The sequence below is a fragment of the Bos javanicus genome, chromosome 2, assembly GCF_032452875.1.
Source record: "Bos javanicus breed banteng chromosome 2, ARS-OSU_banteng_1.0, whole genome shotgun sequence".
In the NCBI taxonomy this organism is placed as follows: Eukaryota; Metazoa; Chordata; class Mammalia; order Artiodactyla; family Bovidae; genus Bos; species Bos javanicus.
Window position 1 is genome coordinate 135,617,271 of NC_083869.1, and position 25,686 is coordinate 135,642,956.

The 25,686-nt window shown below is 57.7% G+C and overlaps 1 protein-coding gene across 9 annotated transcripts in view; it reads right to left on the reverse strand.

Annotated features, from left to right (window-relative positions):
• CROCC (ciliary rootlet coiled-coil, rootletin) overlaps positions 1–25,686 on the reverse strand; it is a 51,333-nt gene that overhangs the window by 4,344 nt on the left and 21,303 nt on the right. For 8 of the 9 annotated variants that reach the window (XM_061395602.1, XM_061395598.1, XM_061395570.1 and 5 more), the window contains 18 exons: positions 24,725–24,907; positions 23,520–23,664; positions 22,773–22,919; positions 22,240–22,470; positions 21,353–21,546; positions 21,037–21,164; positions 19,929–20,098; positions 17,892–18,071; positions 17,039–17,173; positions 16,462–16,605; positions 15,315–15,553; positions 14,662–14,821; positions 12,141–12,308; positions 10,571–10,922; positions 3,222–3,391; positions 2,888–3,008; positions 2,552–2,715; positions 581–796 (listed from right to left, as the gene is read on the reverse strand). In XM_061395602.1, coding sequence (XP_061251586.1) covers positions 581–796; positions 2,552–2,715; positions 2,888–3,008; positions 3,222–3,391; positions 10,571–10,922; positions 12,141–12,308; positions 14,662–14,821; positions 15,315–15,553; positions 16,462–16,605; positions 17,039–17,173; positions 17,892–18,071; positions 19,929–20,098; positions 21,037–21,164; positions 21,353–21,546; positions 22,240–22,470; positions 22,773–22,919; positions 23,520–23,664; positions 24,725–24,907 — 3,247 coding nt within the window. The remainder of the gene's footprint in view (positions 1–580; positions 797–2,551; positions 2,716–2,887; positions 3,009–3,221; positions 3,392–10,570; positions 10,923–12,140; positions 12,309–14,661; positions 14,822–15,314; positions 15,554–16,461; positions 16,606–17,038; positions 17,174–17,891; positions 18,072–19,928; positions 20,099–21,036; positions 21,165–21,352; positions 21,547–22,239; positions 22,471–22,772; positions 22,920–23,519; positions 23,665–24,724; positions 24,908–25,686) is intronic. The other variant, XM_061395580.1, reaches the window with a different exon arrangement.

A 25,686-nucleotide genomic window follows, 5' to 3' on the forward strand; every position in this document is an offset into this window, starting at 1 on the left:
ATGGAGGAGAAAGGGTAACCACCACCCCCTGACAGTTTGTGTGTTCTTGGCGTAGGCGGGTGATGGCGTAGGGCTAGAAGAGCTGCTGAACATTCCAGTTAGCGCTGAGCTTCCTGGCAGCCAAGGCAAAAACAGAAAAACCAAGCACCTCCCTGCTGGCCCAGAGGCTAAGGTGCCGCACTCCCGACGCAGGAGACGTGGGTTTGATCCCCGGTCAGGGAACTAGACCCCACCTGCTATGACTAAGACTTTGCATGCCACAGCGAAACATCCTGCATGGCTCAACCAAGCCAGTGCAGCCAAAATGGATACATATTTAAAGAAAGAAAAGAAAATGAGTGAGGTCTCTGTCTCTCCATACACCTCCTTTCAGAGCAGACTCCATCATCAAACAGTCAAGTCTAGTTTTTGCCCTGCCCCTGCTTAGCTCCGTGATCTCGGGCAGAGACCTCAGGTCTGCGAGCCTCCATGTGCCCATCTGGGAAATGGGGTGATGACGATACACACGCTGCCTCGCAGGGCTGCTGGGAGAGCGGGGCCCCCATGACGCCCTGGCTCGGGGCAGGTCGGGGGGACCCACCTGCCTCTGCAGTGAGTCCGCCCGCTCCTGGAGGGCCTGCGCCTGCGCCTCCCGGTCGCTCAGGCCCAGGCGGCTGCGCTGCAGTTCCCCCTCGAGTGCGCGCCGCTGCAGCTCCAGCTTGACGCTGCGGCTCTCGGATGCGTCCAGCACCTCCTTCAGACGCCGCTTGTCGCTCTCCAGCTTCGCCTCGTTGGCCTTCATCTTGCTGAGCTTCTCCTGGGGGTGGGGCAGGGTGATGGCAGACCACCCATGCCCCCCACACCCTTCAGGGCCCGTGGAGAAAGCGGGGGGCGGCCTGGAAGTGGCTGGCCCAACCACTCACCATGGGATCAGGGGTCAGCCCCTGACTCTCCTGGGGCCTCAGTGCCCCCCTGTTCACGGGGTTACTCGGGGACCCCAGGGCACTTTCCAGCTCCGCCCAAGTCTCACGGGCCATGAGGTCCAGGCTCAGCCTCCCTCCCTGCTCCCTATTGCACATCCAGGGAGCCCACACCTTGGGTGCTCACAGAGCGCTGGGGGGTGGGGGTGTAAAAGTGCAGACTCCAGGGCCTCCCTGCTCTGCCCCACGGCGCTCTAGAGGGCAGCCCAGAGCTGCCTGGCGGGCAGGGGCCCAGGGCCCCCCCTGGGTTGTAGGGGATGATGCTCCTTCCCACCCCAAGCAGGACGAGCTGGTGAGGGGGCCTGGGGATTGGGGACAGGGCAGGAAGACAGACCAGAGCCCCTTTCTCCTGTCACCATTCCAGAGCTGGGCAGGTCACGGGGCTGCTCTGACCACAGCCCCCCAGGCCTGGCCCCCCGTCCGTGGGCTCGAGCCCCAGCCCTGCCGTGTCTGGGCCCCGCTGCCCCACACTGGCTCCTGCCCAGCTTTGTTCCTGGCCACCTCCCGCGCCCCTGCGGCTGGGCCCACGGCCAGAGCTGGAGCCGCAGACACAACAAGCCAGCTCAAGCTCGGCCCGGAGCCAGAGGCTGGGGGCGGGCTGCGGGGGCAGGCAGGAGGGCCAGGGGAGAGGGGGGATCTGTGCCTGCAAGAAGAGCTCAAGGCTCCAGCAGCCTGACCGTCAGTACCAGGGCCTGTGTGCCTGCCCCAGACACACACACACACAGGGACACACAGGCATCGCCCAGACACACATAAACCCCCAGAACAGCCCTGGTGTGACTACACAGAGACAAAGGAAACAGGCCCTGTGAGCACCGTCCGTGAGTTCCCAGTGTGCGTGCACGGCCTCCAGGAGAGAATTACTTGTCTCCGCCTTTCATAGATGAGAAAACTGAAAACCACAGGGCGAGGCAAGAACTCAAACCCATGTCTGTCAGCTGTAAATGCCCAGAGTCTTTCTTCTATAGCCTAATGACCTCAGCGTGAAACCAGACAACAAAATCTGAACGTGCTTTTGGAGAAAGTCACAAGCCAATGGGTGCTGAGAGACCCACGCAGACAGAACACAGACATGCACGGGAGCACTCACAGGCATCCACGCACAGGAGCACGCATGGGAGCACTCACTGACACACAGGCAGGGAGCACTCACTAACATCCATGCACTGGAATGCTCAGACACCCACGCACAGGAGCACTCAAGGGAGCACTCACAGGTATCCACACATGGGAGCACACAGACACCCACACATGGACATCCTTGTGTGGGAGCACTCACTGACACACAGGCAGGGAGCACTCACAGACACCCATGCACGGGAGCACTCACAGGTATCCACACATGGGAGCACTCACAGACACACACACACGGGAGCACACAGACACCCATGCATGGGAGCACTCACAGACACCCACACACGGGAGCACTCACAGATATACATGCACAGGAGCAGTCACAGACATCCACTCATGGACAGGAGCACTACAGACACCCACACACGGGAGCACTACAGACACCCACGCACGGGAGCACTCACAGACACCCCCGCAGGCATATCCAGGCCCCCACCCGCCACCCTCCCCCTGCCTACCTGGCTGGCCTGGAGCTCGCTCTCGGTGGCCTGCAGGCTTCTCTCCAAGGTGGCCACGCGGTCCAGCACCGCCCGGCGCTCCCGCTCAGCACGCCGCGCGTTCTCCTCCTGCTGCACCAGCTCGGCCTGCACCCCGCTCAGACGCCCGTCCACGCTGCGCCGGGCTGCGGCCCCAACCTGGTCCGTCAGGCTTGGCCGAGACCTGAGCCCTTGGAGCCCTGGGGGTTGGGGGTCTGGACGCGGGGTCTCCCCACAAAAGGGTCCCCTGGAGGAGACCACCTCCCACCTCCGTGGGAAGAGCCCAAGAGCGAGGTGAGGATGCTAGGGTAGACTCACCTTCCTCACTCTCGACCACGGCCTTCTCCAGCTGCCTGGCCCGCAAGGCCGCGCCGTCCCGTGAGGCCTCCGTCTCAGCCAGCTGCTGTCTCAGGGCGCTCGTCTGGATGCGAAATTCATCCTGCAGCCCGGGGGTCGGGCGGGGAGGAGACCGGGGAGGAGACCCAGCTCTGACTGTGGCTCCCTCCGCAGCCCCTCGCCCCTCACTCGCTAACCCTGGGCCCCTCCGCAGCCCCTTGCCTCTCATCCGCTCTCTCTGGGCCCCCTCCGCAGCCCCTTGCCCCTCATCTGCTAACCCTGGGCCGCAGCTCCTATGCAGCCCCTTGCCCCTCACCCGCTCTCTCTGGGCGCCCCGCAGCTCCTGCACGAACTCTTGCAGGGCCCCCCGCACTGCTTCCGGGTCCAGGTCTGCAGGTGCTGGGGAGATGGCTGGTCCTGGGGAGGGCGGCTGGGACCCGGGGCTGTGTTCCATGGGGTCGGGGCTACTGAGCCCTTCCACGCTTCCTAGAGGAGGAGACACGCTGGGGGACACAGGAGCCACTGGCCTCTGCTGTCTGCGGGGTGTCTGCACCGTCCCAGCGCATCGTGCCTACTGTGCCCCGCCGCCCCTGTGAGCTCCCCAGGGCACCTGCTGGGTCCACTCAGCCTCTCGCTTCACTTTCGATCAGCACTCACAACCCTCAAAATCACACCCCTGTCCTGGCCACCCCCTGCTGCTTCCCTAGCATCAGTCTCTCTCCTTATAAGCTGGCCAGTTGATACCACCCACAGCTACCATGCTCTACAACATTCCTCCCTACAAAGGCGCTAGGGTCTGTGTATGTGCTATTCCCTTCTCTCCCCAAGACTTCTCTGGCCCATTCCTTTAGGCCTCAATGTAAAGAACACTCCTCAGAGGCCTCCCTGACCCCAGCCTTGGGTGGGGGTGAGCTCCTTCCCACCTCCTGGGGGTCCAGTGTCTGCCCCCCACCCCCAGACCACAAGCACCATGAAGGCTGCATCCCCAGGGCCCAGTCTGTGGGCAGACACTCCCTCGCTTCATTACCTCCCTGTACTGATGGCTAAGGGCTTCCCTGGTGGCTCAGATGGTAAAACATCTGCCTACAGTGCAGGAGACCCAGGTTCAGTCCCTGGGTCAGGAATATCCCCTGGGGATGGGAATGGCAACCCACTCCAGTATTCATGCCTGGAGAAACCCATGGACAGAGGAGCCTGGAGGGCTACTGCCCATGGGGTCGCAGAGTCGGACATGACTGAGCGACTAACACGCGCTCTGAGAGCTCACAATGTGAGCATCTCCAGATGCTGGACCAGCGCTTTCCATACGCCACCTCTTTCCATCCTCACAGTAATTCCCTGAGAGGTAAGGCCCAATCTTCCCCCTTCACAGGCTGCACAGGCTCAGAGCAGATTCAGTCAGTTCAGTCGCTCAGTCGTGTCCGACTCTTTATGACCCCATGAACCGCAGCATGCCAGGCCTTCCTGTCTATCACCAACTCCTGGAGCTTGCTCAAACTCATGTCCATCAAGTAGGTGATGCCATCCAACCATCTCATCCTCTGTCGTCCCCTTCTCCTCCTGCCTTCAATCTTTCCCAGCATCAGGGTCTTTTCCAAGGAGTCAGTTCTTCACATCAGGTGGCCAAAGTATTGGAGTTTCAGCTTCAACATCAGTCCTTCCAATGAATATTCAGGACTGATTTCCTTTAGAATGGACTGGTTGGATCTCCTTGCAGTCCAAGGGGCTCTCAAGAGTCTTCTCCAACACCACAGTTCAAAACCATCAATTCTTCAGCGCTCAGCTTTCTTTGTGGTCCAACTCTCACACCCATACATGACCACTGGAAAAACCATAGCCTTGACTAGACAGACCTTTGTCGGGAAAATAACATCTCTGCTTTTCAATATGCTGTCTAGACTGGTCATAGCTTTTCTTCCAAGGAGTAAGCATCTTTTAATTTCATGGCTGCAGTCACCATCTGCAGTGATTTGGAGCCCAAGAAAAGAAAGTCTGCCACTGTTCCCATTACTTCCCCATCTATTTGCCATGCAGTAATGGGACTGGATGCCATGATCTTAATTTTCTGAATGTTGAGTTTTGATCCAACTTTTTCAGTCTCCTCTTTCAGTTTCATCAAGAGGCTCTTCAGGCCCTCTTCGTTTTCTGCCATGAGGGTGCTGTCATCCGCGTATCTGAGGTTATTGATATTTCTCACTTCAATCTTGATTCCAGCTTGTGCTTCATCCAGCCCGGCATTTTGCATGGTGTACTCTGAACATAAGTTAAATAAACAGGGTGACAATATAGAGCCATGACGTACTCCTCTCCCAATATGGAACCAGCCCACTGTTCCATGTCTGGTTCTAACTGTTGTTTCTTGACCTGAATGCAGATTTCTCAGGAGGCAGGTCAGGTGGTCTGGTATTCCCATCTCTCAAAGAATTTTCCAATTTGTTGTGATCCACACAAAGTCTTTGGCATAGTCAATAAAGCAGAAGTAGATGATCTTCTGGAACTCTCTTGCTTTTTCTGATCCAACAGATGTTGGCAATTTGATCTCTGGTTCCTCTGCCTTTTCTAAATCCAGCTTGAACATCTAGAAGTTCACAGTTCACGTATTGCTGAAGCCTGGCTTGGAGAATTTTGAGCATTACTTTACTAGCGTGTGAAATGAAAGCAATTGTGTGGAAGTCTGAACATTCTTTGGCATTGCCTTTCTTTGGGATTGGAATGAAAACTGACCTTTTCCAGTCCTGTGGCCATTGCTGAGTTTTCCAAATTTGCTGGCATATTGAGTGCAACACTTTCACAGCATCATCTTTCAGGATTTGAAATAGCTCAACTGGAACTCCATCACCTCCACTAGCTTTGTTCGTAGTGATGCTTCCTAAGGCCCGCTTGACTTTGCATTCCAGGATGTCTGGCTCTAAGTGAATGATCACACATCATGGTTATCTGAGTCATGAAGATCTTTTTTGCATAGTTCTGCGTATCCTTTCCACCTTTTCTTAAGTGATTTGCCTGGCCTCAAAGCTTGGAAGATCCAGGGCTGAGACTGGAATCCAGGTGCCCCTATTTCCCTGCAGAAAAACAAACTCTGCTTGGGAGATGATGGGCAGTGAAAAGGGGGGGCAGGGCAGTCAGGACGGCAGGACGGCACCTAGAGGTCAACCTGGGAACTGCAGGACGAGGAGTCCGCCTGCCCTTAGCATCCTCTGCCCAGTGACACCCTAACGGCCTCGTAGCTCCGTGAGCACCCAAAGGACCCAGAGCAGGACATGGACTCACTGCCTCATCCTTCACAGTGAAGCCAGCACCTTGTGGGGGCCTGAAAGGTCTGCCTGAGCAGGTCCCGTGGCCGTCACTCCACCCCTCTCCACCTTGCCCACTGCATCCTGGCTGCCCGGTGGCCTCTGCGGGTCGCAGGGCGGGGGACCGCCACTCGGGACCCACCCACTAGCCCGCAGCCTCTTCTCCCTTCTTTCCCTACCGACCACCTCCTCAGTGAGGCTCTCCCTGCCCTCCCACACAAACCCCGAGCCCACAGCGCTGCCTTATCTTTAACAACAAGCATTTTCTTATTTCTTTTGCCACACTGCACAGTTTGCAGGATCTTCGTCCCCTGGCCAGAGATCAAACCCCTGCCCCTAGAAGCACAGAGCACTAACCAGTGGGAAGCCAGGGAATTTCCCCAAACACTTTTATTGTGATAAGACAAATATAACGAAACAGGGCTCCTTGACCATCTTTAAGTGGCATTAGTCATATTCACACTGTTTATATGAGCATCACCATCATCTGTTTCTAAATCCTTTCCATCACCCTGTTATGAACTGCATTCCCTCAAAATCCATATGTTGGAGTCCTAACCACCATACCTTAGAATTGGACCTTATTTGTCATGAGTTAAGATGAGGAGTCGTGTCTGACTCTCTGCAACCCCATGGACTGTAGCCCACCAGGCTCCTCTGTCCATGGAATTCTCCAGGCAAGAATACTGGAGTGGGTTGCCACTCCCTTCTCCAGAGAATTTTCCAGACCCAGGGATGGAACCCGCATCTCCCACACAGCAGGCAGATTCTGTACTGCCTGAGCCACCAGGGAAGCCCCATACTGGAGAAGGATGGACCCTAATCCAATATGACTGGTATCCTAATAAAAGGGGTCATTTGGGGGACTTCACTGGGAGGCCAGTGGCTAAGACTCCATGCTCCCAATTCAGAGGGCCTGGGTTAGATCCCTGGTCAGGGAACTAGATCCCACATGTTGCGACTGAGACCTGGCCCAGCCACAAAGCGGGGCCTGGACACACCCTCAAGGAGAGCTCCAGGTGAAGACGGGGCACGCTCCGCCGCCAAGAAACTCCCACAGGCTTCGAGCCTGGAGCCAACTCTTCCCTCACTCTGCAGAGGAAGGGCCTAGGACTTCTGGCCTCCAGACCCACGAGACACAAATTTCTCTTGTTTAAGCCACTCAGTTTGTGCTGCTGTGTTACAGCAGCCCCAACAGACAAATACAACTGCAAACTCCATAACCAGTGAGCAGTAATCCTCCCTTCCCCACACCTCTGGCAACCTCTAAATTCTGTCTCCATGAATGTCTATTCTAAATGTTTTCTATAAGTGTAATTATACTATATTTGTCCCTTTTTTTTTCTTTTGGCCATGCCAAATGGCTTACGGGATCTTAGGTCACTCACCAGGGATCGAACACACACCTCCCCATGCAGTGGAAGTGCCGAGTCTTAACAACGGGATCCCAGGGAAGTCCTTATATTTGTCCTTTTGTGACCAGCTTACTTCACCTAATATAATCCTATTAAAGTTCATCCATGTCGCAGCACAGATCGAGATGACCCTCTTTCTTAAGGCTGAATAAACTCCATTGTATTCAAATACTACATTACCAATTCACTGCTCATGCGCACTTTGAGATGGTGTACAATGTCTATCCAAGTGCCGCTTGTCAATTCTCTTGGGGGTATACCTAGGGGTGGAACTGTTGAGTCATATGGTAATTGGGCTCCAAAATCACCGCAGACAGTGACTGCAGCCACGAAATTAAAAGATGCTTGCTCCTTGGAAGGAAAACTATGACAAACCTAGACACCATTAAAAAGCAGAGACATCACTTTGCCAACAAAGGTCCGCATAGTCAAAGCTATGATTTTTCCAGTATCCATAAACAGATGTGAGAGTTGGACCATAAAGAAGGCTGAGCACTGAAAAATTAATGCTTCTGAATTGTGGTGTTGGAGAAGACTCTTGAGAGTCCCCTGGACTGAAAGATCAAACCAGTCAATGCTAAAGGAAATCAACCCTGAATATTCATTGGAAGGACTGATGCTGAAACTCCAACACTTTGGCCACCTGATTCGAAGAGCTGACTCATTGGAAAAGACTCTCATGCTGGCAAGGATTGAAGGCGGGAGGAGACACCAGAGGATGAGATAGATAGCATCACGAACTCAGTGGACATGAATTTGAGCAAACTCTGGGAGATAATGGAGGACAGAGTCTGGCGTGCTGAAGTCCCCGGGGTCACCAAGAGTCGGACATGACTCAGCAACTGAGCAACAACAACAACAAATAGTAATTCTAAATTTTAGTTGCTTGAGGAACTGCCAAACTATTCTTTCACAGTGGCTGCATTATTTTACATTCCAACCAACAATATCCCTTGACTTTTCCTTACCTACTTTCTAGCCCTGGAGTCAAGGTGAGCCTGGGGTTAGGCTGAGACAAGATGAGGGCTTCCTGAAAGGCCGCCTCTCCCAGCGTCACCCCCTGGGCCTTGGGAGCAGATGGCAGGTGGGAGGATCTCTTCTGAAGTTCCTGGAGGGCGGTTGGGCTGAGTGTGTATCTTTCTAGGGTAGACATAGTGGCCACAGGCCGGAACAGAGGAGTGGGCAGCCGTGATGGGAGAAGGAAGAGGATGAGGAGCTGATGGAGAGAGGGCAGCAGTCAATCACAGAGGACAGACAGACCCAGAGGAGGTAAGGACGTTAAGATGCAGCACTCTCAGCCACTATGAAAAATAGTATGGAAGGTCTTCAAAAAATTAAAAATAGAGTTGCCATATGATCCAGCAATCCCACTCCTGGGCATATACCCAGACAAAAACATAATTCAAAAAGATACATGCAGACTGTGTTCTCAGTGGCACTGTTCATGTTAAGACATGGAAGCAGCCTAAATGTCCATCAACAGAGGAGTGGATAAAGAAGACGCAGCACATATACACAATGAACTACTGCTCAGTCACAAAAAAGAATAAAATAATGCCATTGGGAGCAACATGGATGTACCTAGAGATTATCACGTTAAGTGAAGTAAGTCAGAAAGAGAAAGACAAATACCATTTGATTTCACTTATATATGCAATCTAAAATACAGCACAGGGACTTCCTTGATGGTCCAGTGGCTAAGACTCTGCACTCCCAATGCAGGGAGCCACGGTTCAATGCCTGCTCAGGGAACTTGCCCAGTTACCTTAAAATCCAGCACGCCAAAAACGAAGACGGAAGATCCTGCGTGCCGCAACTAAGCCCAAGTACAGCCAAGTGAATAAATAAATATTTTTTTAAATATATGGCACAAATAAACTCTTATAAAACAGAAACAGGGCCACAAAAATGGATAACAAACCTGTGGATGTCAAGGGGGAGATGGTTAGGAGAGTGATGACCTGGGAGTTTGGCGTTATCAGATATGAGCAAGTTTATACAGAATGGATAAACAAGGAACTATATTCAATATTCTGTAATAAACCGTAACAAAAAAGAATATTTTAAAATATACATACATACATAAAGTGAAGTACAAGTCTCTCAGTTGTGTCTGACTCTTTGCGACCCCATGGACTATAGCAGTCCACAGAGTTCTCCAGACCAGAATACTGGAGTGGGTAGCCTTTTCCTTCTCCAGGGATCTTCCCAACCCAGGGATCAATCCCAGGTCTCCCACATTGCAGGCAGATTCTTTACCAGCTGAGCCACCAGGGAAGCCCAAGAATACTGGAGTGGGTAGCCTATCCCTTTTCCAGGGGATCTTCCCAACCCGGGAATGGAACCCAGGTCTCCCGCACTACAGACGGATTCTTTACCAGGTGAGCCACCAGGGAAGCCCAAGAATACTGGAGTGGATAGCCTTTCCCTTCTCCAGCGGACCTTCCCTACCCAGGAATCGAACTGGTATCTCTTGCATTGCAGATGGATTCTTTACCAACTGAGCCATAGGGGAAGCCCACTTACATAGATATAACTGTATTACGTTACTCTACAAATTTGCAATTTGACATTGCAAATCAACTATGGTTCAATTAAAAAAAAAAAAAAAAAAAAGGAGCACCTTCCACTTCCTTTAAAAAGCACGTGTGCCCGTTTGCCTCAGTGAGGGGGAGGGGCTGAGATGGGCTCGGGGGCGTGGCCCGGCTCAAGAGGGCGGGGCTGAGATGAGCTCAGGGGGCGTGGCCCCGGCTAAGGGGCCGGAAAGTGACTTGGGCCCCAGGTGGGCGGGCTCTGCGAAGCCACCAGAACCAGCCACAGGGCGGGGTCATCAGAGGAGGGGTGGCCCGGCACCCTGGGCCAAGGGTGCCTCGTGACGGGACAGAGCTAGGCCTATGGGCGGACGAGGGGCGGAGGCCCCGCAAGGCCCGCCCGCTGACCCCAGCCTCCGTTCTCACCTCCTGCAGGCGTGCCCCGGGCTGGGGAGCCGGCCACCGGCCCCCCGAGCCCCAGGCCCCGGCGCAGGGCCGATCGCAGGCCGGCGAGCTGGGCCTCTGCCGCGCGCCGCTGCGCCTCCACGCGGGCCCGTTCAGCCTCCAGGCCCTGAGCCCGGCCCTCGGCTGCGCTGAGTCGCAGTCCCAGGTCCGCGGCCTCGGCCCGGGCGGCCTCCAGCTTGAGTCCCAGGCTGCGGGCATGGTCCAGCTGCTGGTTCCGGGCGCCGCGCGCCTCCTCCACGGAGCCCAGCAGGTCTCGCTCCCGGGCCCGGAACTCGCTTTCTTGCTCCTGCAGCTTCCGCTGGGCCCCCTGGAGCTGGAGCGGGGACAAGGCCCAGGAGTAGGGGTCAGCAAAGCCACCCCTCAACCGACATCCAGCCTCCCGGCCCACGGGCCCAAAGTAGGGTACACAGCACCTGTGGTCTCCACCCAAGCAGGAAATGCGCGAACGTCGTGCGAGTACGGAAGGAAACAGCGTCTCTCTCTGCCTTCTCTGTAGGTGCCTTGCAGTGTACACCATTTATTAGTAATAAACTAACAGCTAAGGCCTGCACAGATAGGACTTACTAGTGCCAGGCACTAAGTACTTCCCCCCCACCCAGAAAATCAAATCTAATTACCACTATGAATCATCTCCATTTTACAGATGAGGAAACTGAGACACAGGGCAGTTATGTACCGTGCCCAAGGCCACAATGCTAGAAAACTGAGAGCTAGGATTCAAAGTCAAGCACCCTGGCCCCAGAGCCTTTTCTCTTAACCACTAGACCACAGTGCCTCTCGTGCACATAATTTATCAATGAATCAGACAACGACAGGAAGCACTAAAAACTCCTTAGGAGCGACGTGCCTGACGACACACACGCCTCTGGTTCTGAGAATGAGCCAACCCCTCACTCACTGCCTTAGTTTCACTGAACACCATCCACCCTGGATGCCGAGACCTGCTCAGGGCCTGGTATACACCCCCCATCCTATAACTGCTCTGAGGCACAGAGAGTTCAAGTGACTCAGTCAAGGTCACACAGTAGGTTCAGTGCCAGAAAAGAGTGGAAAGAGTGTTGGCTTTGGAGTCAGACAGACCTGGGTGGCTGTGCGACCTTGGGTAAGTTCCCTTGACCTCTCTGAGCCTCAATATCTGGTTCTCTCTCTAAAATGGGGCTAATTATACCTACCTCATGAGACTGCTGGGAGAATCAAACAACTTCTGTCTACAAAGCTCTCCCCACCCCTGCTACACAGTGCTTGTCATTATTATTATTATTATTATACTTGGGGAAGAAAGGAGTGGGGATCAGGGACCAGTCCTAAGGAGTGATCTCTCAGAATGACTCCAGCACGACTTCCCTGGTGGTCCAGTGTTAAGACTCTGTTTCCACTGCAGGGGTCATGGCTCAATTCCTGGTCGAGGAACTAAGATCCCACATGCCAAGCAGCATGGCCAAAAAAAAGACTCCACTATTGGAGTCCCCAGCCCCTTCTAACTGCCTGCGAGGACCCTCCCGTCCAGGCCGCCTGCCCACCATCTGGTTACCTCCTGCCGAATTGCCTCCAGGTTGGCCTCGCCCTGCAGCAACTTCTGTCGCAGGCCCAGGGCCTCCCGTCTGCCCTCCTTCTCTGCCCGCTCGCCCACCGCCAGGCGGCCCTGCAGCTCCAGCAGCTCTCGGCCCAGCCTAGCATTCTCACTGTCCAGCATCTTCATCTGGGAGAGAGTGGGCACAGGCAGGACTGAGGACCCTTCTCAGCACCATGCTCCCTTTGAGTCCAGGGTGCCCATGAGTGCCACAAGCTCCAATGGCAGTCCTTCAGCTCTGCCCCATGACCCTCCCAGTCCAAACCTGGCACTGAGGGAACTCAGGACCCGCTGCTCTGGAGACCACGACCACGTGTGCGTGCTTACTGTCCGACTCTTTGCAGCCCCATGGACTGTAGCCCACCAGGTTTCTCTGTCCATGGAATTATCTGGGCAAGAACACTGGAGTGGGCTGCCATTTTCTCCTCCAGGGGATCTTCCTGACTCAGGGATGGAACCCACATCTCTTACATCTCTTGCATTAGCAGGCAGATTCTTTACCACTGAGCCACCTAGGAAGCTCTAGGGATACATACATTGAACACAACCCTAATCCACTGGAAGCCCGTGCCTGATAACTCCAGCCAGGTCAGACACCTGGGCACCAGTGAGCTCAGTGTACCACCTAATCATAGCTACCTACCATGGAGAGTGGTAGGAGTTCTGCAGGGCAGGGACTCCGGGGCATCTTTCACCTCCACAGTGATGCCTAACTTTTGTGGAGTGTCTATCACACGTCTGGGTCATCTTTCACCTCCACAGTGATGCCTGACTTTTGTGGAGTGTCTATCACACGTCTGGGTCATCTTTCGCCTCCACAGTGATGCCTAACTTGTGTGGAGTGTCTATCACACGTCTGGGTCATCTTTCACCTCCACAGTGATGCCTAACTTGTGTGGAGTGTCTATCACACGTCTGGGTCATCTTTCACCTCCACAGTGATGCCTAACTTGTGTGGAGTGTCTATCACACGTCTGGGGCATCTTTCACCTCCACAGTGATGCCTGACTTTTGTGGAGTGTCTATCACACGTCTGGGGCATCTTTCGCCTCCACAGTGATGCCTGACTTTTGTGGAGTGTCTATCACATGTCCGGGGCATCTTTCACCTCCACAGTGATGCCTAACTTGTGTGGAGTGTCTATCACACGTCTGGGGCATCTTTCGCCTCCACAGTGATGCCTGACTTTTGTGGAGTGTCTATCACACGTCTGGCCCTATTCTAAGTGCTTTGGTCATGTGAACTCATTAATACAGGATAGGTACTGACATCATCCCTCTTTAACAGACAAGAAAATGAAAACTCAGAGAGGTGAAGTGACTTGCCCAGTCACACAGCCCACAAGCAGCACACTGGGATTTGATCTCAGACAAACAGAATCAAAGGGACGTTTCTAGCCCCCTATTTCCCCAGGAGCAGGTGGGGCTGAGGTCTACCTACCCTGCAGCACCATAGCAAAGGGAACTTGAAAACGTGCTGTCTCACCCAAAACCCCAGCAAGAGCCTGGCACACGGGTGTGAGCTCCCTTCAGAGAGTCCTATGGTTTCCCAGGACTTGAGCCTCACAGGAGGGGGCTTGGGTAGAGGGGTGCACTGGTGGAAGGTGGGGGGGATCTGTTATTCAGGCTGTAGTATCGGGGGGAGGCAGAGCCTGGGTGCCAAAGGGGGCTGTTTCCTGTCCTGCTGGTCTTCTGGAGTGGGGAAGCCTGAGTCTCAGTGACCAGGGCAGTGCCCAGTATACAGTGGGTACTTGTTAAATGCTTGCTGCTTTTGACGGCCTTGGAGGTCATCTAATTCAGAGCTCTGCAAGCTGCAGGCCAAGATTCCACAGGCCAAATTCCACTAGTCACCTGTTTCTATAAAGGTTTGAGCTAAGGATGGTTTGTGTTTTTAAGTAGTTAGAAATGACTCATTTTTACATGGTTGAAAGAAAAGCAAAGGAAGAATATTTCTGACACGTGTAAAGTATATAAAATGCAAATTTCAATGTCCACAGGCAAAGTTTTAAGGGAACACACTCCACTCACGTAGGTACCATCCAGGCCTGCTTTCTCCCTATGATGGCAGAGTAGAGTAGTCGCGACAGAAACTGTAAGGCCCAGGAACCTGGAAATATTTACTATTGGGAGCTTTTCAAAAAAACGGTTTGCCAGCTCCTGACCTAGTTCATGGGATCTGCACCTCTGGTTGTTCACAGATTCCTTTGAGAACTGGCTAAGAGCTCCGGACCCAATCTTTGGAGATATGTGAACAAACGTGTACACGAAAGTACACACACACGCACAGTTTCATGGTTTGAGGACTCCTCAAAGACCACCCATTAATACCAAGGACAGGTAACAGGCCTTGTTACAGTTCAAGCCCTTGGTTTTGACTACACGAGGGGCCGCGGCTCCAGGAAGGGGGTGTGGTGGACTTCAGGCGCGCAGCGAGTGCCGGTGGGGGGACAGGTGAGGGGATGGGGGTGGGGTGGGTGGGGTACCTGCCGCCGGAGCTCCTGCAGCTCCCGCCGGGCCTCCAGCCGCGAGCGCTCCACCTCCTGCAGCCCGGCCCGCAGCTCCCCGGCCTCCTTGCCCACAGCCACCCGGGCCTCCTCCAAGAGCACCAGCTTCTGCTCCTTGTCCTCGTTGGCAAGCTTCAGGCTGGAGGGGGCAGAGGGCAGAGGGCAGAGGTGGCCCCTGGTCCTGGGGAGGGTACCCTGAGTGACCCTATACAGCAGCCCTTCCCCTGGTTTCTGGAGTGGCTCTGACAGCCTCCTGCCTGCAGGTGCCCATTGCCGCCTGCCAAGCAGTCCTCCCTTGGGCCAGGCCCTCCAGGGACGGGGAGCAGACCCTCGGTGGGGAGAGGTGGACCAGAGGGCACACTGGCTTCCAGGGCGATGCCGGTAGGTGGGGCCAGGGTCTGAACGCCCCCCCAACCAGACCGGCCATCACCACTCCCCTTCCTGCAGGGAAGGAAAATCACCTCAAACCAGGCAAGTCTGAGCTTGCTCGGAGGGTAGAGACACCCCACCTGTGCGATTCCCCCAGAACCCTGGGGGTGCAGTTAGTCCCGGGGATGAAGTTCAGGGAAGTGAGGGGCGGAGCTTGGTGAAGGGGCGGGGCTCGGTAAAGGGTCCGCCGGCCGAGACCCCACCTGACCCGCTCGCTCTCTGCCGTCTTCAGGGCCGCGCGCAGCTCCTCGTTGGAGCGTCGCAGGGCCTCAATCTCCCTGACGCCCTCGCTCAGGCTGCGCCGCAGCTCGGCCACCTCCTGGCGCTGGGCCTCGCGGCTGTCCTGGCCCTCCCGCACCTTGCGCTGGGCCTCCAGCAGCTCCCGCCGCAGCCCGCTGCGTGCCTCTTCCAGCAGGCGCAGCTGGGTCCGAAGCTCTTCTGCCTGTGAGGACAGCGGGTGTCCACAGCCGGGGGCCGGGCCCCCTCGGGCTGGGTGCGAGCCCGCCCATTCCCGTCTCCGGGGCCACAGGGCGCCTGCCCCATCCCTCTGCCGCGACTGGGCCTGCAGGTGAGCAGGTTATGATTTGGGGCAAAGCATGCTGGAGTCAGCGGTGCTCTGGCCTGAAAGAATCATCAACCAGGGCTTCCCTGGTGGCTCAGACGGTGAAGAGTCCGCCTGCAATGCGCGAGACCCGGTTCAATCCCTGCGTCAAGAAGAGCCCCTGGAGAGCAGAACGGCTACCCACTCCAGTATTCTTGCCTGGAGAATTCCATGGACAGAGGAGCCTGGTGGGCTACAGTCCCTGGGGTCGTGAAGTCAAACACAACTGAGCAACTGACACTACTGCCACCTAATCATCAGCCAAGAGCGCCCTGCAGGGATTCTCGTGGTGGTCCAATAGTTAGGACTCCACACTTCCCCTGCAGAGGGCACGGGTGTGATCCCTGGCTGGAGAAGTTGCCACATGCTGTGCAACGCAGCCCCCCCAAAAGATCGGTCAACCTAAGGATCAACCTTAACACGTTATTGACCAGAGATGTATTAATACAACTTCTGTTACCTGAACGTGTTGACCAAAGACGTCTCAATATTCACTTACAAATTGCTGGCCACAGGCATCAGTTTCCGCAAAAATCCCTGGTCAATAACGAGTTAAGAAGGCAGGGGCCCCGCCAACCTTTCTGTGAGAGCTCAAGCTCCACATGTACACAGAAGGCCCTTAATAAATGTTTGCTGCTTCCCTCCCTTCCTTCGTTCCCTTACTCTCAAGGGCACCTTCTGGGCCCCCAGCAGCCTCAGCTGTGCTGCGCAGAGGGGCGAGCAGGCAGGCGGGCGGGTGGGCGGCTCACCTCGCGCAGGCAGGACTCCCGCTGGCGGCCCAGGTCTCCGGCCTGCTCCCGCAGCCTCTTCACCTCCTGGGCATGAGCCGCGGCGGCCTCCTCCAGCTGGGCCCGCAGGTCCCGCAGCTCGGACGTCAGGGCGTTCACGGTGCTCTAGGATCGATGGCTCCTCAGACTTGGCGCTGTGGTGTCCGACCCCGCCCTGCCCCCGCCAGCCCGCCCCTGACTGCTGCTGGGCTAGCAGGGCACTGTCCACTGTCGGCTCCCAGCACGGCCCCGCACGCCGGCCCGTCAGGCCCTCTGTGATCTCCTGACACCCAGCAAGTGCTCTGCACGCAGCTCGTCTTCCCCAGGCTAGGGGTTCACAGGGCCCAGCTGTATCCTCTGCCTCCAGTGGGGACCCCCAAGTAAGGCTGAAGCCTCCTGCACAGCCTGGAAGCTGCCGCAGGGCACAGCCACGCCTCCGTCCCCAAGCCCCGCCCCTGCCCGGGCCACGCCCACCCAGGGGCCACACCTCCGCCACGCCCTGGCCTATGCCCGCCCGCCCAGGCCACACCCCCACCCACCCCGACCCCGCCCGCCCTACCCTGTCCTGCTCCTGGCGGTTCTGGGCGTCCCGCTTTTGTCGCTCCATCTCCAGGGAGACGGCGGCCAGGCTGTGCCGCGTCCCCATCAGCTTCTCGGACAACGCCGTCTTCTCGGACTCCTTTAGGGACAGGGCCTGGGGAGAGGCGGGAGCAAAGGGCTCAGGGCCCTGGGAGGTCCTGGGGGATGCTTGGGCCTTTCCCCACCCTGCCCTGGGAACGGTGCCCCCGGGGGCTTGGGGCCCACACCGGCCACCGCAGGTGGAGCCAGGGTCAAGGCGCAGCCCCAGGAAAGCGCTGGTGCACTGTTGTTACAACAGCAGTTACAACCTGGACACAGACACAACCTAAGAGATCGCACATCCTGAAGGGCCTTTCATTACTCCCATTTTACAGATGAGGCTACTGAGGCTCAAAGAGGTAAAGTGACCTGCCCCGGATTACGTGGCGGGTAAGGAGAGATGGGCGCAGCCTGCCCTGTCTCCATTTCGTTAAAGAAGGTCAGGAGTTAGTTCTTTCTGAGGAGGGTCAGCTGCTGCACGTGGGCTCCGTGGGGACAGCTCGTAGGCGGTCACGGGGACGCCACACCGGGCCCGGGGTGGAGGAAGGGTGAGCGGAGGGGGTTAGCTTTTCGGGAACAACACTCATGGTGTCAGGATTGTGGTGGTTATGCGTTACGCTCCCACCGTGTGCCAGGCCCACCCGCTGGACATGGGGATCTTGGTGACGCCTCACAAATGCCCCTTGAGTTCCCACTGTGAGGTGAGGAAACTAAGGCCCGGAAAGGACTCCTGGCTGCAAGCCTGGGTGGCGAGCAGGGCCTGGCCCCTCAGGCGGCCGCCGGAGCCCACGCACCTGCTGCTTCTCAGTCTCGGCCAGGAGCAGGCCCTCGTCACGCTCCTGCTGCAAGGCGGCCATCTCCTCACTCAGCTCTTCCTTCTCGGCCTCCAGCCGGGCCAGCAGCTCCTCCCGCTCCCGCTGGAGCTGACCCTGCAGGCGGGCCCGCTCTGCGCCCAGCTCCCGCCACGCCGCCTCCTGAGGGCCAGGCAGAGGTGTGCGTGACCCACGCGGCTGGGCGGGCAGCTGCTCTCCACCCTCGGGGCGGCCGGGCCTCGGGGCAGGTGGGGTAGGTGAGAGGAAGGGTTATGACGGGGACATGCCGGGGCTGTGCAAGTCCCAAGGAGCAGCAGCTAGTGGGCTGAGAGGATGGGGGCTGAGTGGAGCGGGAGCAGAAAATGTTTCCTGGAGGAAACAAGCAGCAGTCAGTCAGGTAGAGAAAAAAGAAAAAGGACCCTGGGCCAGAGTACAGCCCCAGAGGCAGCTTGGAGGAAGGAGGAAGACGAACAGGGAAACCGTGATGTTTACGGTCCCTGGAGCTCGAATTATAAGGTGGACAGGGTGAAGGCCAGGGCCAGAGCCACACGGAGCAGTCAAGCCAGACCACGCCAGACCAGTGGGCGTTCGGGAGGAGTGATCTGATTCCTAGGGACAGGAGAGGCCTCAGGCCAGGGTGATGAGGGGCAATCTGAAGTTTAGAACAGTGGGTTGCTGTGGGCTTCCCTGGTGCTGCTAGTAGTCAAGAACCAACGTGCCAGTGCAGGAGACATAAGAGACTCGGGTTCGATCTCTGGGTCAGGAAGATCCCCTGGAGGAGGGCATGGCAACCCACCCTGGTCTTCTTGCCTGGAGAATCCCACGGACAGAGGAGCCTGGTGGGCTACAGTCCATGGGGTCGCAAAGAGTCGGGACACGACTGAGCGACTTAACACGCACACACGCAGAGCGTGGAAGAAGGCCTGGGACCAGGGGTCTGGGCAGAGTGTGCTGGGTTGGCAGTGAGGACTGAGGAGGCCTGGGTCTGGGAGCCACAGATCTGCTGACATTACGAGGCCGAGTCTGGGGTTGCAGGGAGAGGGAGGGTGGGCACGGAGTCTGGCCCCCAGGACTGGGTGGGTGAGACCCACAGGCAGCACAGGCAGAGCCCACCCGGGGCCTGAGGGGGGCGCCTGGCCCCGTACACGTCCTAACAGCTGTGAGGACTCCCTGCATAAAACGCAGTGCCACCCCTGCTGGGGGAGGGGGGCTCCATCCACCCAAATCCAAGAAGACGGGGTGCGTGGGCCCCTGGTGGAGGGGGCCACAGTCCGAACCCTCTGTCAGAAGCAGCCCAGTCCAAGACGGGTGAGGCAGGGCCCTGCCCAGAGGCCAGCCCAGGGAGTGTTTCAGTGCAGTAACCACCACCAGCATCCAGAAAGCGCCTGCTCTGTGGGAAGCCGTTCGTGTAGTTGGGCTGGCCAAAAAATTCATTCAGGTCTGCCATTCCATGCCGAACAAGCTTTCTGGCCAGCCTCAAACTATCACCGTCCCCCACGGTTACGACGAGGAAGTGAAGGCACAGAGGCCTTTGGTAGCGAAACCAGCAGGCGGCCAAGATCAGGTCTGAGCCGGGCTACACAGCTCCAGAGCCGGTGTGCTCAGACACCACTGCTCTGCTCTTCCAGTGACCCAGCCCCTCACTTTTCTATGTGCTCTGGTCTCCAGAATTTACTTTCATATGCAAATAGCGCTTCTTCACAAATTAAAGTGCTTTCCTGCTATACATTACATCAACATTTTCCAAACATGTCTGTGGACCTCCTGCCTCGGATCACCAGGGCTGAAACAGACTGGGGCCTGGGAATCTGCATGGTTGATAAGAAGGGGCCCCTGATGGATCCTCCCAGCTGCCCATAGGACCTCTGAAACACAGATGAAGTTCCATTTCACAGATTTGGAGACTGGGGCAGAGTGAGAAGGCTGACTTGCCTGAGGTCACAGAGGAGCTAAAGCCAGTGGTTCAGAGCCACCCCCCACGCAGCCCTCCCCAGTCTGCCCCAAGCCAGCAGCCCGAACCTTCTCTCTCTGGAGTCGCTGCAGATCCTCCTCGTGGGCTGCCCGCTGCTCCCGCAGAGAGGAAAGGGCCTCCCGCTCAGTCTGAAGCAGCTTCTGGGCCGTCAGCTCCTTGTCCAGAGCAGCCTTCTCCTCTGCAGCTGCCATCTGCTGTCGCAGGCCCGCCAGCTCCCCTGTACAGGAGAGATGGGATGGAGTCAGGTTTGGGGGGAACTCCCCAGTGGGCCAGCAGACACGGGCCAGAGGAGCCACAGGGGCAGAGTCCCAGAGGGGAAAGGGTCCCTCTGGTATCAAGGCTGAGTTCCCTTGGAGAGCCTCCTTGCCCTCTCTGGGCCACAGTTTCCCCATCGGCTGCATGGCCCAGTGGCCCTACCCACCTGGAACGCCATCGAAATGCTGAAGAAGGGGCCCCAAAACGGGGAGGACACAGACATACAGCAACCCCCGTCACTGAGCGCTTACTCGCCAGGCACCTGGCGGGCACGTCACAGCTTCACATCACGCCTAGGCGGCTTACCCCCACTCCCCAGATGAGGACAGGGAGGCTCAGGGGAGACATGGGACCTCCCAAGGCCGCACAGCTTTCCGCAAGACGTCACCTTTAGTGACTGACTGCAATAGTATGCTTGGGGGACTGTCAGCACTAATGAAGATGGCCGCGACGAGGGTGTGCCCCACTGTGGGCCAAATCTAGAAACCATCCTGGGGGCTGGAGGCCACCAGGCACTGTCAGCATTCCCCTTCTTGAGGTGCTCAGTAAATGCGGAGCGAGAGAAAACCCCGAGTTCAGAGACTGCGGGCAGTGAAAGCCATCATAAAAGCAGCTGATGGCGGCTCCACAGAGAGTTCAGGGCTCTCTAAGGGTCCTGATGACGATAAACAGCAGGCATCAGGCCAAGGCCACGCTTCCCTCACCTCATCCTGATGCAGCCTCAGGAGGCGGGGCTCCTCATCTCTGTCAGATAAGGAGCCCGCAGCCCACAAAGAGGAGGGGCTGGGAGCTGGGTCAGGCAGAGCCAAGGATCCCAACTTCAGGGAGAGCCCAAGACTCCACGGGGTATGGTCTGGGTGGAGCCCGGTGTTCCCCGCCCCTTGCCCCAGGCCTGCCTACCGGTCAGGGCCTCCTTGGCCAGCAGCAAGGCCCGCCCGTCTGCCTCTAGCTGTTCCCGCCGGGACTCAAGCTGCGCCAGCTGCCTCTGCACCTCAAACAGGCTGCTCTCCAGGGCTTCCTTCTCCGATCTGCAGCACAGGCCATATCTGAGGCATGGGACCCAGCCCCTCAGGCCCCAGCGGATTCCGGGGTGTGGCCAGGCAGGGCCAGGTGCCACCCTACCTGCCCAGCCAGGTCCAATGCGTGGGCGGGGCTAGTCACCGGGCAACCCTGGCCAATCCCCCCGAGGGGGGCCAGGCAGAGCCCAAGGCCTTACCGCAGGCGTGCAGCCTCCTCTGACAGGGCCCGGCCTTCACGCTCAGCAGCCGCCAGCTGCACTGCCAGGCCGGCCCTCTCCTTGGCCAGCGCCTCCTTCTCCCGAGTTGCCCGCTCCAGTGCCTCTGTCTGCCGCTGCGTCTCCTGTCGGGCCTGCTCCAGCTGCTGCTCCCGCTCACTCAGCTGCCGGGAGAGCTGGCCCCCACCAGGTGACATAAGCACCACCCCTGGGGTCTCCCCTGCTTATCCTGAAGCATCCCAGCCCCGGGCCTGACCCAGCCCTGGCCTGGCAGGCAGGAGACCAGGCTCAAGCCCAGGTCTCCCCTGATGTGCTGTGTATATCCTGACAAATCGCAGCCTTCTCTGGACCTGCAGTGCACAGGGTCCTCGCTCTGGGCAGTAACCGAACCCTTGCTGTCCCCCCAGCACATCCAGGGAAGGCGGGTATATAACACAAACCACAGGAGAGCGGCCCTGCAGGCCACAGGGAGGGGCCTGGAGCCCGGCTCCCGCGCCACATGGGCTGCTCGCTAGCAACCCCTCCCAGGAAGCCAGGCCCTCCGGGACAGGCACCCTAAGGTCCCTTCCAGCTATGGTTTCCCAGCACATCTGATTTCAGTTGTGAACTTCTCTACCGATTATCGTATCTTTGCAAAGTGGTGACTCATTTCTCCAAGTGTTTACACGGCGCACTCTTCAGAACAACCCTCTGGGAATAAGAACTACCATCCCTATGTTGCAGATGGGGCCACCAGGACATGGGGGCCTTGGGGAGCTTGCTCCAGGTCCCAGCTTGCAGAGGCGGGGCTGGATTTCAGCGGGGAATCAGGCTCCAGAGCCTGTGACTTCTGGCATCTAGAAGCCCTCCAGAGCTGCCCCCTCACCCACCTGGGTGAGCTGCTCCTGCAGCCGGCAGCGCTCGCGGTGCAGCTCGGGGAGCTGGCGCTCCAGCACCTCCCGGCCCCGCTCCGCCGCCCGCAGGGAGCCCTCCAGGCCCTGCCGCTCCACCTCCTGCTCCAGCCGCTCCTGCTGCAGCCGCTCCTGCTCCTCCCGAGACGCGGCAGCCGCCTGCTCCACCTGCTGCTGCCGGCCCAGCAAGGCCACCTTCTCCTCCTCCAGCTGCGGGTCAGGCGGGGCTGAGAGCAGGGGCAAGCCCAGCCCTCGTTCCGGGAAGGGGCCACCCGTCACCCACACTGGGCGGGAGGACAGGGGAGGTTCCTGAGGGCCAAGCACGGGGCCGGAGGCCATCAGGCCATTGGGGAGGAGACACAGGGACCGCGGAGCTTCTTTTCCATCAGACCACGAGGAAGAAGACAGACGGAGTCCGAGACAGAGGGACGGAGGTATCCAGGGAGGGGTGGGCTGGGGCTGGGGACGCGGGCCGGGGGTAAGGCAGGAGGGTCCACAGGCCCACCACGTACCTGGGCGACGAGGTGGTTCAGAGCCAGCTTGTCCTGCGCCAGACCCTCATTCAGGGCACTCAGCTTGGACAAGGAGTCCCGCAAAGAGGCCTCCTCCGCCCTCAGCTTGGCCGTGGAGAGCTCGAGTGCCACGCGGCCGGCCTCCGCCTGCAGGGTCGGGACCAGCGGCCAGACAGTCAGGCGGAGAAAGCAGGGAAGAGATGCAAGGGACACGGAGATGCGGAAGGATGAGGAGAAGGGTAGAGAGATGGGCGTAGAGAGAGGTATGGGGAGACAAGGCCCTCAGACAGGGTGGGGGACGTGAGAAGGGAGACGCAACAGGAAACAGAAAGAATCCCTGCAGATGGCCTGCTGTCCACACAGAGCTGGACAAGGGCTGACAAGGCTGGCTCCTGCCACGGGGCACGGCCCGAGGTCAGAGGGTACCAGAGCGGGGTTGCGGGTGGGCCTGCTCAGGGCCTAGACCACAGGGAGTGGGACAGGCACCAACCAAGAACTGTGCCCCCAGCCCTCAAAGACCCCAGGACCCGTGCCCAGAGATGGGGCTGGACGACTTGAGTCACAGGCCCTGCCCCAGAAGCATCTGGAAAAGCAGAGGTATGACCAGGCCTGGAGGGCAGTTCACTTATGGCTGTGATCAGAGGTCAGCCTGAGTCCAGGAGGAAGGGGTCAGTCTGTGGCCAGAGGGAGGAGGCCTGGGGCCAGGGCAGAGGTGGGCTTGTGGCAGGGTGGCAAACAGGGACCCACCTTGGCCAGCGCCTCAGCCACCTCAGCCTTCTCGGCCTGCAGTATGTCCCGCTGCAGCGTGGCACCACTCAGCGCCTCCCGCACCTCCACCAGCTCCTTCGCCAGCCCTGAGCGCTTCCCTTCCAGCTGCTCCAGTTGTCTGTGGCTGTGGGACAGAGGGCACGGGGTGCTCCAGGTCACTCCCCTGAGTCTCCCACAGCCAGACATGCTGGAGCAGTGAGGGGCCAGGCACAAGGCAGGAGCCTCACCCGCAGGGGCAGCCAAGCCCATGGTGACTCTGAACCTCAGTTTTCACATCTGCAAAGTGGGTAACACCCACCTTGTGAAGTTGTTAAAAGGACGCGTGTCCTTATTGTAACCTGACATACCCCCCAAGGGCCTTCAGAAACAAGGATAATGTCCACTGCCACCACGTGCTGAACATCACTGTTACTTATGCCTCAGAGAAATAAATGAACAGCACAGGGGTTAAGAGGTTAACTCTGAAGGTTCATGGGGTCACAAAGAGTCAGACACGACTGAGCGACTGAAGTGAACTGAATGTTATATATAGCTTTGTGTTATGATATGAAGTTACATGTAACTATTATTTAATATTACATACGTTATCTTCCCTGGTGGCTCAGACGGTAAAGCGTCTGCCTGCCATGTGGGAGACCTGGGTTCGATTGCTGGGTCAGGAAGATCTCCTGGAGAAGGAAATGGCAACCCACTCCAGTAGTCTTGCCTGGAAAATCCCATGGACGGAGGAGTGTGGTAGCCTACAGTCCGTGGGTTGCAAAGAGTCGGATACGACTGAGCAACTTTGCTTGCTTCCGTATAAATGCTGTGTATGTAATTACAGGGAAGTTATTATATATGACAACTGCAGGGAAGCCTACCAGGCCTCCATGTCGCCACACGGCCATGGGGTCACAGTCCGACACACCTTGGCCACCGAACAACAAAGTAACTCCTGTTATATTAGCTGTTATCATCCACACTCTACCTCCTACCAGCTCTCTGATCTCTGGGAAATGACTCCATCTGCCCAAGCCTCAGTTTCCTGTAGGTCTGGCTAGAAGACCCTGCAGCAGGGGGTGCGGTGAGGACTCCCTGAGACAGTAGGAGGCCCCGAGCACAGTCAGTGCTTCCCAAGCCCCCAGGGACAGCCAGGGCCCCAGAGCCAGCTGAGCGGCCCCGGCAGAGCGCCAGAAGCCACCCGCCTGCGCTCGAGCTCCCGGCGCGCCCGTGTGCGGTCCTGAGCCGCGTCCTCCCGCTCTTCCTCCAGCTGCTCCCGCTGGCGCCGCAGCTCCTCCTGGGCCGCCTGCAGCTTCTCCTGCTCCTGCCGCAGCTCCTCGACCTGCTGCTTGGCCACCTGCAGGCTGTGGGCCAGGCTGTCCTTCTCCCTGCAGGACGAGAGGAGGGGGCGCTGAAGGGGCTGCCAGGGCCCCTTCCACCGGGGAGGATGGCCACGTTACTGTCCTAGCCAGGAACCACAGACTGCCGTCTTCCGAGGCCTGTGCCTCCAGGAAGCCTTCCTCCCCCTGCACGTGGCCCACTCGTCTCCTCCACATCTCCCTGGAGCCGACTCTTTTCAGCAAAGAGAATCCAGATGTCCTTCTTCCTCATTCAGCCCATGTGGAGGCCAGAGAAATGGGTGGAAGCCTCGCCATTGGGTGAAGAGGCCAGGCCAGGTTCCTGAGACATGTGGGCACCGCTGCCGCCAGCTCTGCTGGCCCACCTTGCCAGGAAACGCCCCCTCATAGCAGCCCGTGCCCTTCCATTCTGGGAGGCCCAACAGAGCAGGAGTGTCCAGATCCCAAGGGCTGCTGCCCAGGCCAGCAGCACGTGGTAGCTAGGGCAAGGGAGGGAAGAGCCTCCTTCCAAGCCTGGAGTTCCTGGTTTAGGGCTGACAGCTGTCATATCCTCCAGTGCCAACTCCCCTTCGCTCAAAATGGCAACCTGTAAATACACTAGGAACGAAGGCTGGCAGTAGGCAGAGGAAAGCATAACAGCGTGAAATTAAGAAACACAGCAGAATGCAAAATGAGGCATTCACCAAGAATACAACTACAAAAAAGCACTCCTCCTTTGAAGGCATGGGAAGCACTGGTTTTGCTATCAGATGGACCAGAATCCCATCTCCTACCCCAGCAACATTGCTGTGACCTTGGGCAAGTCTCTC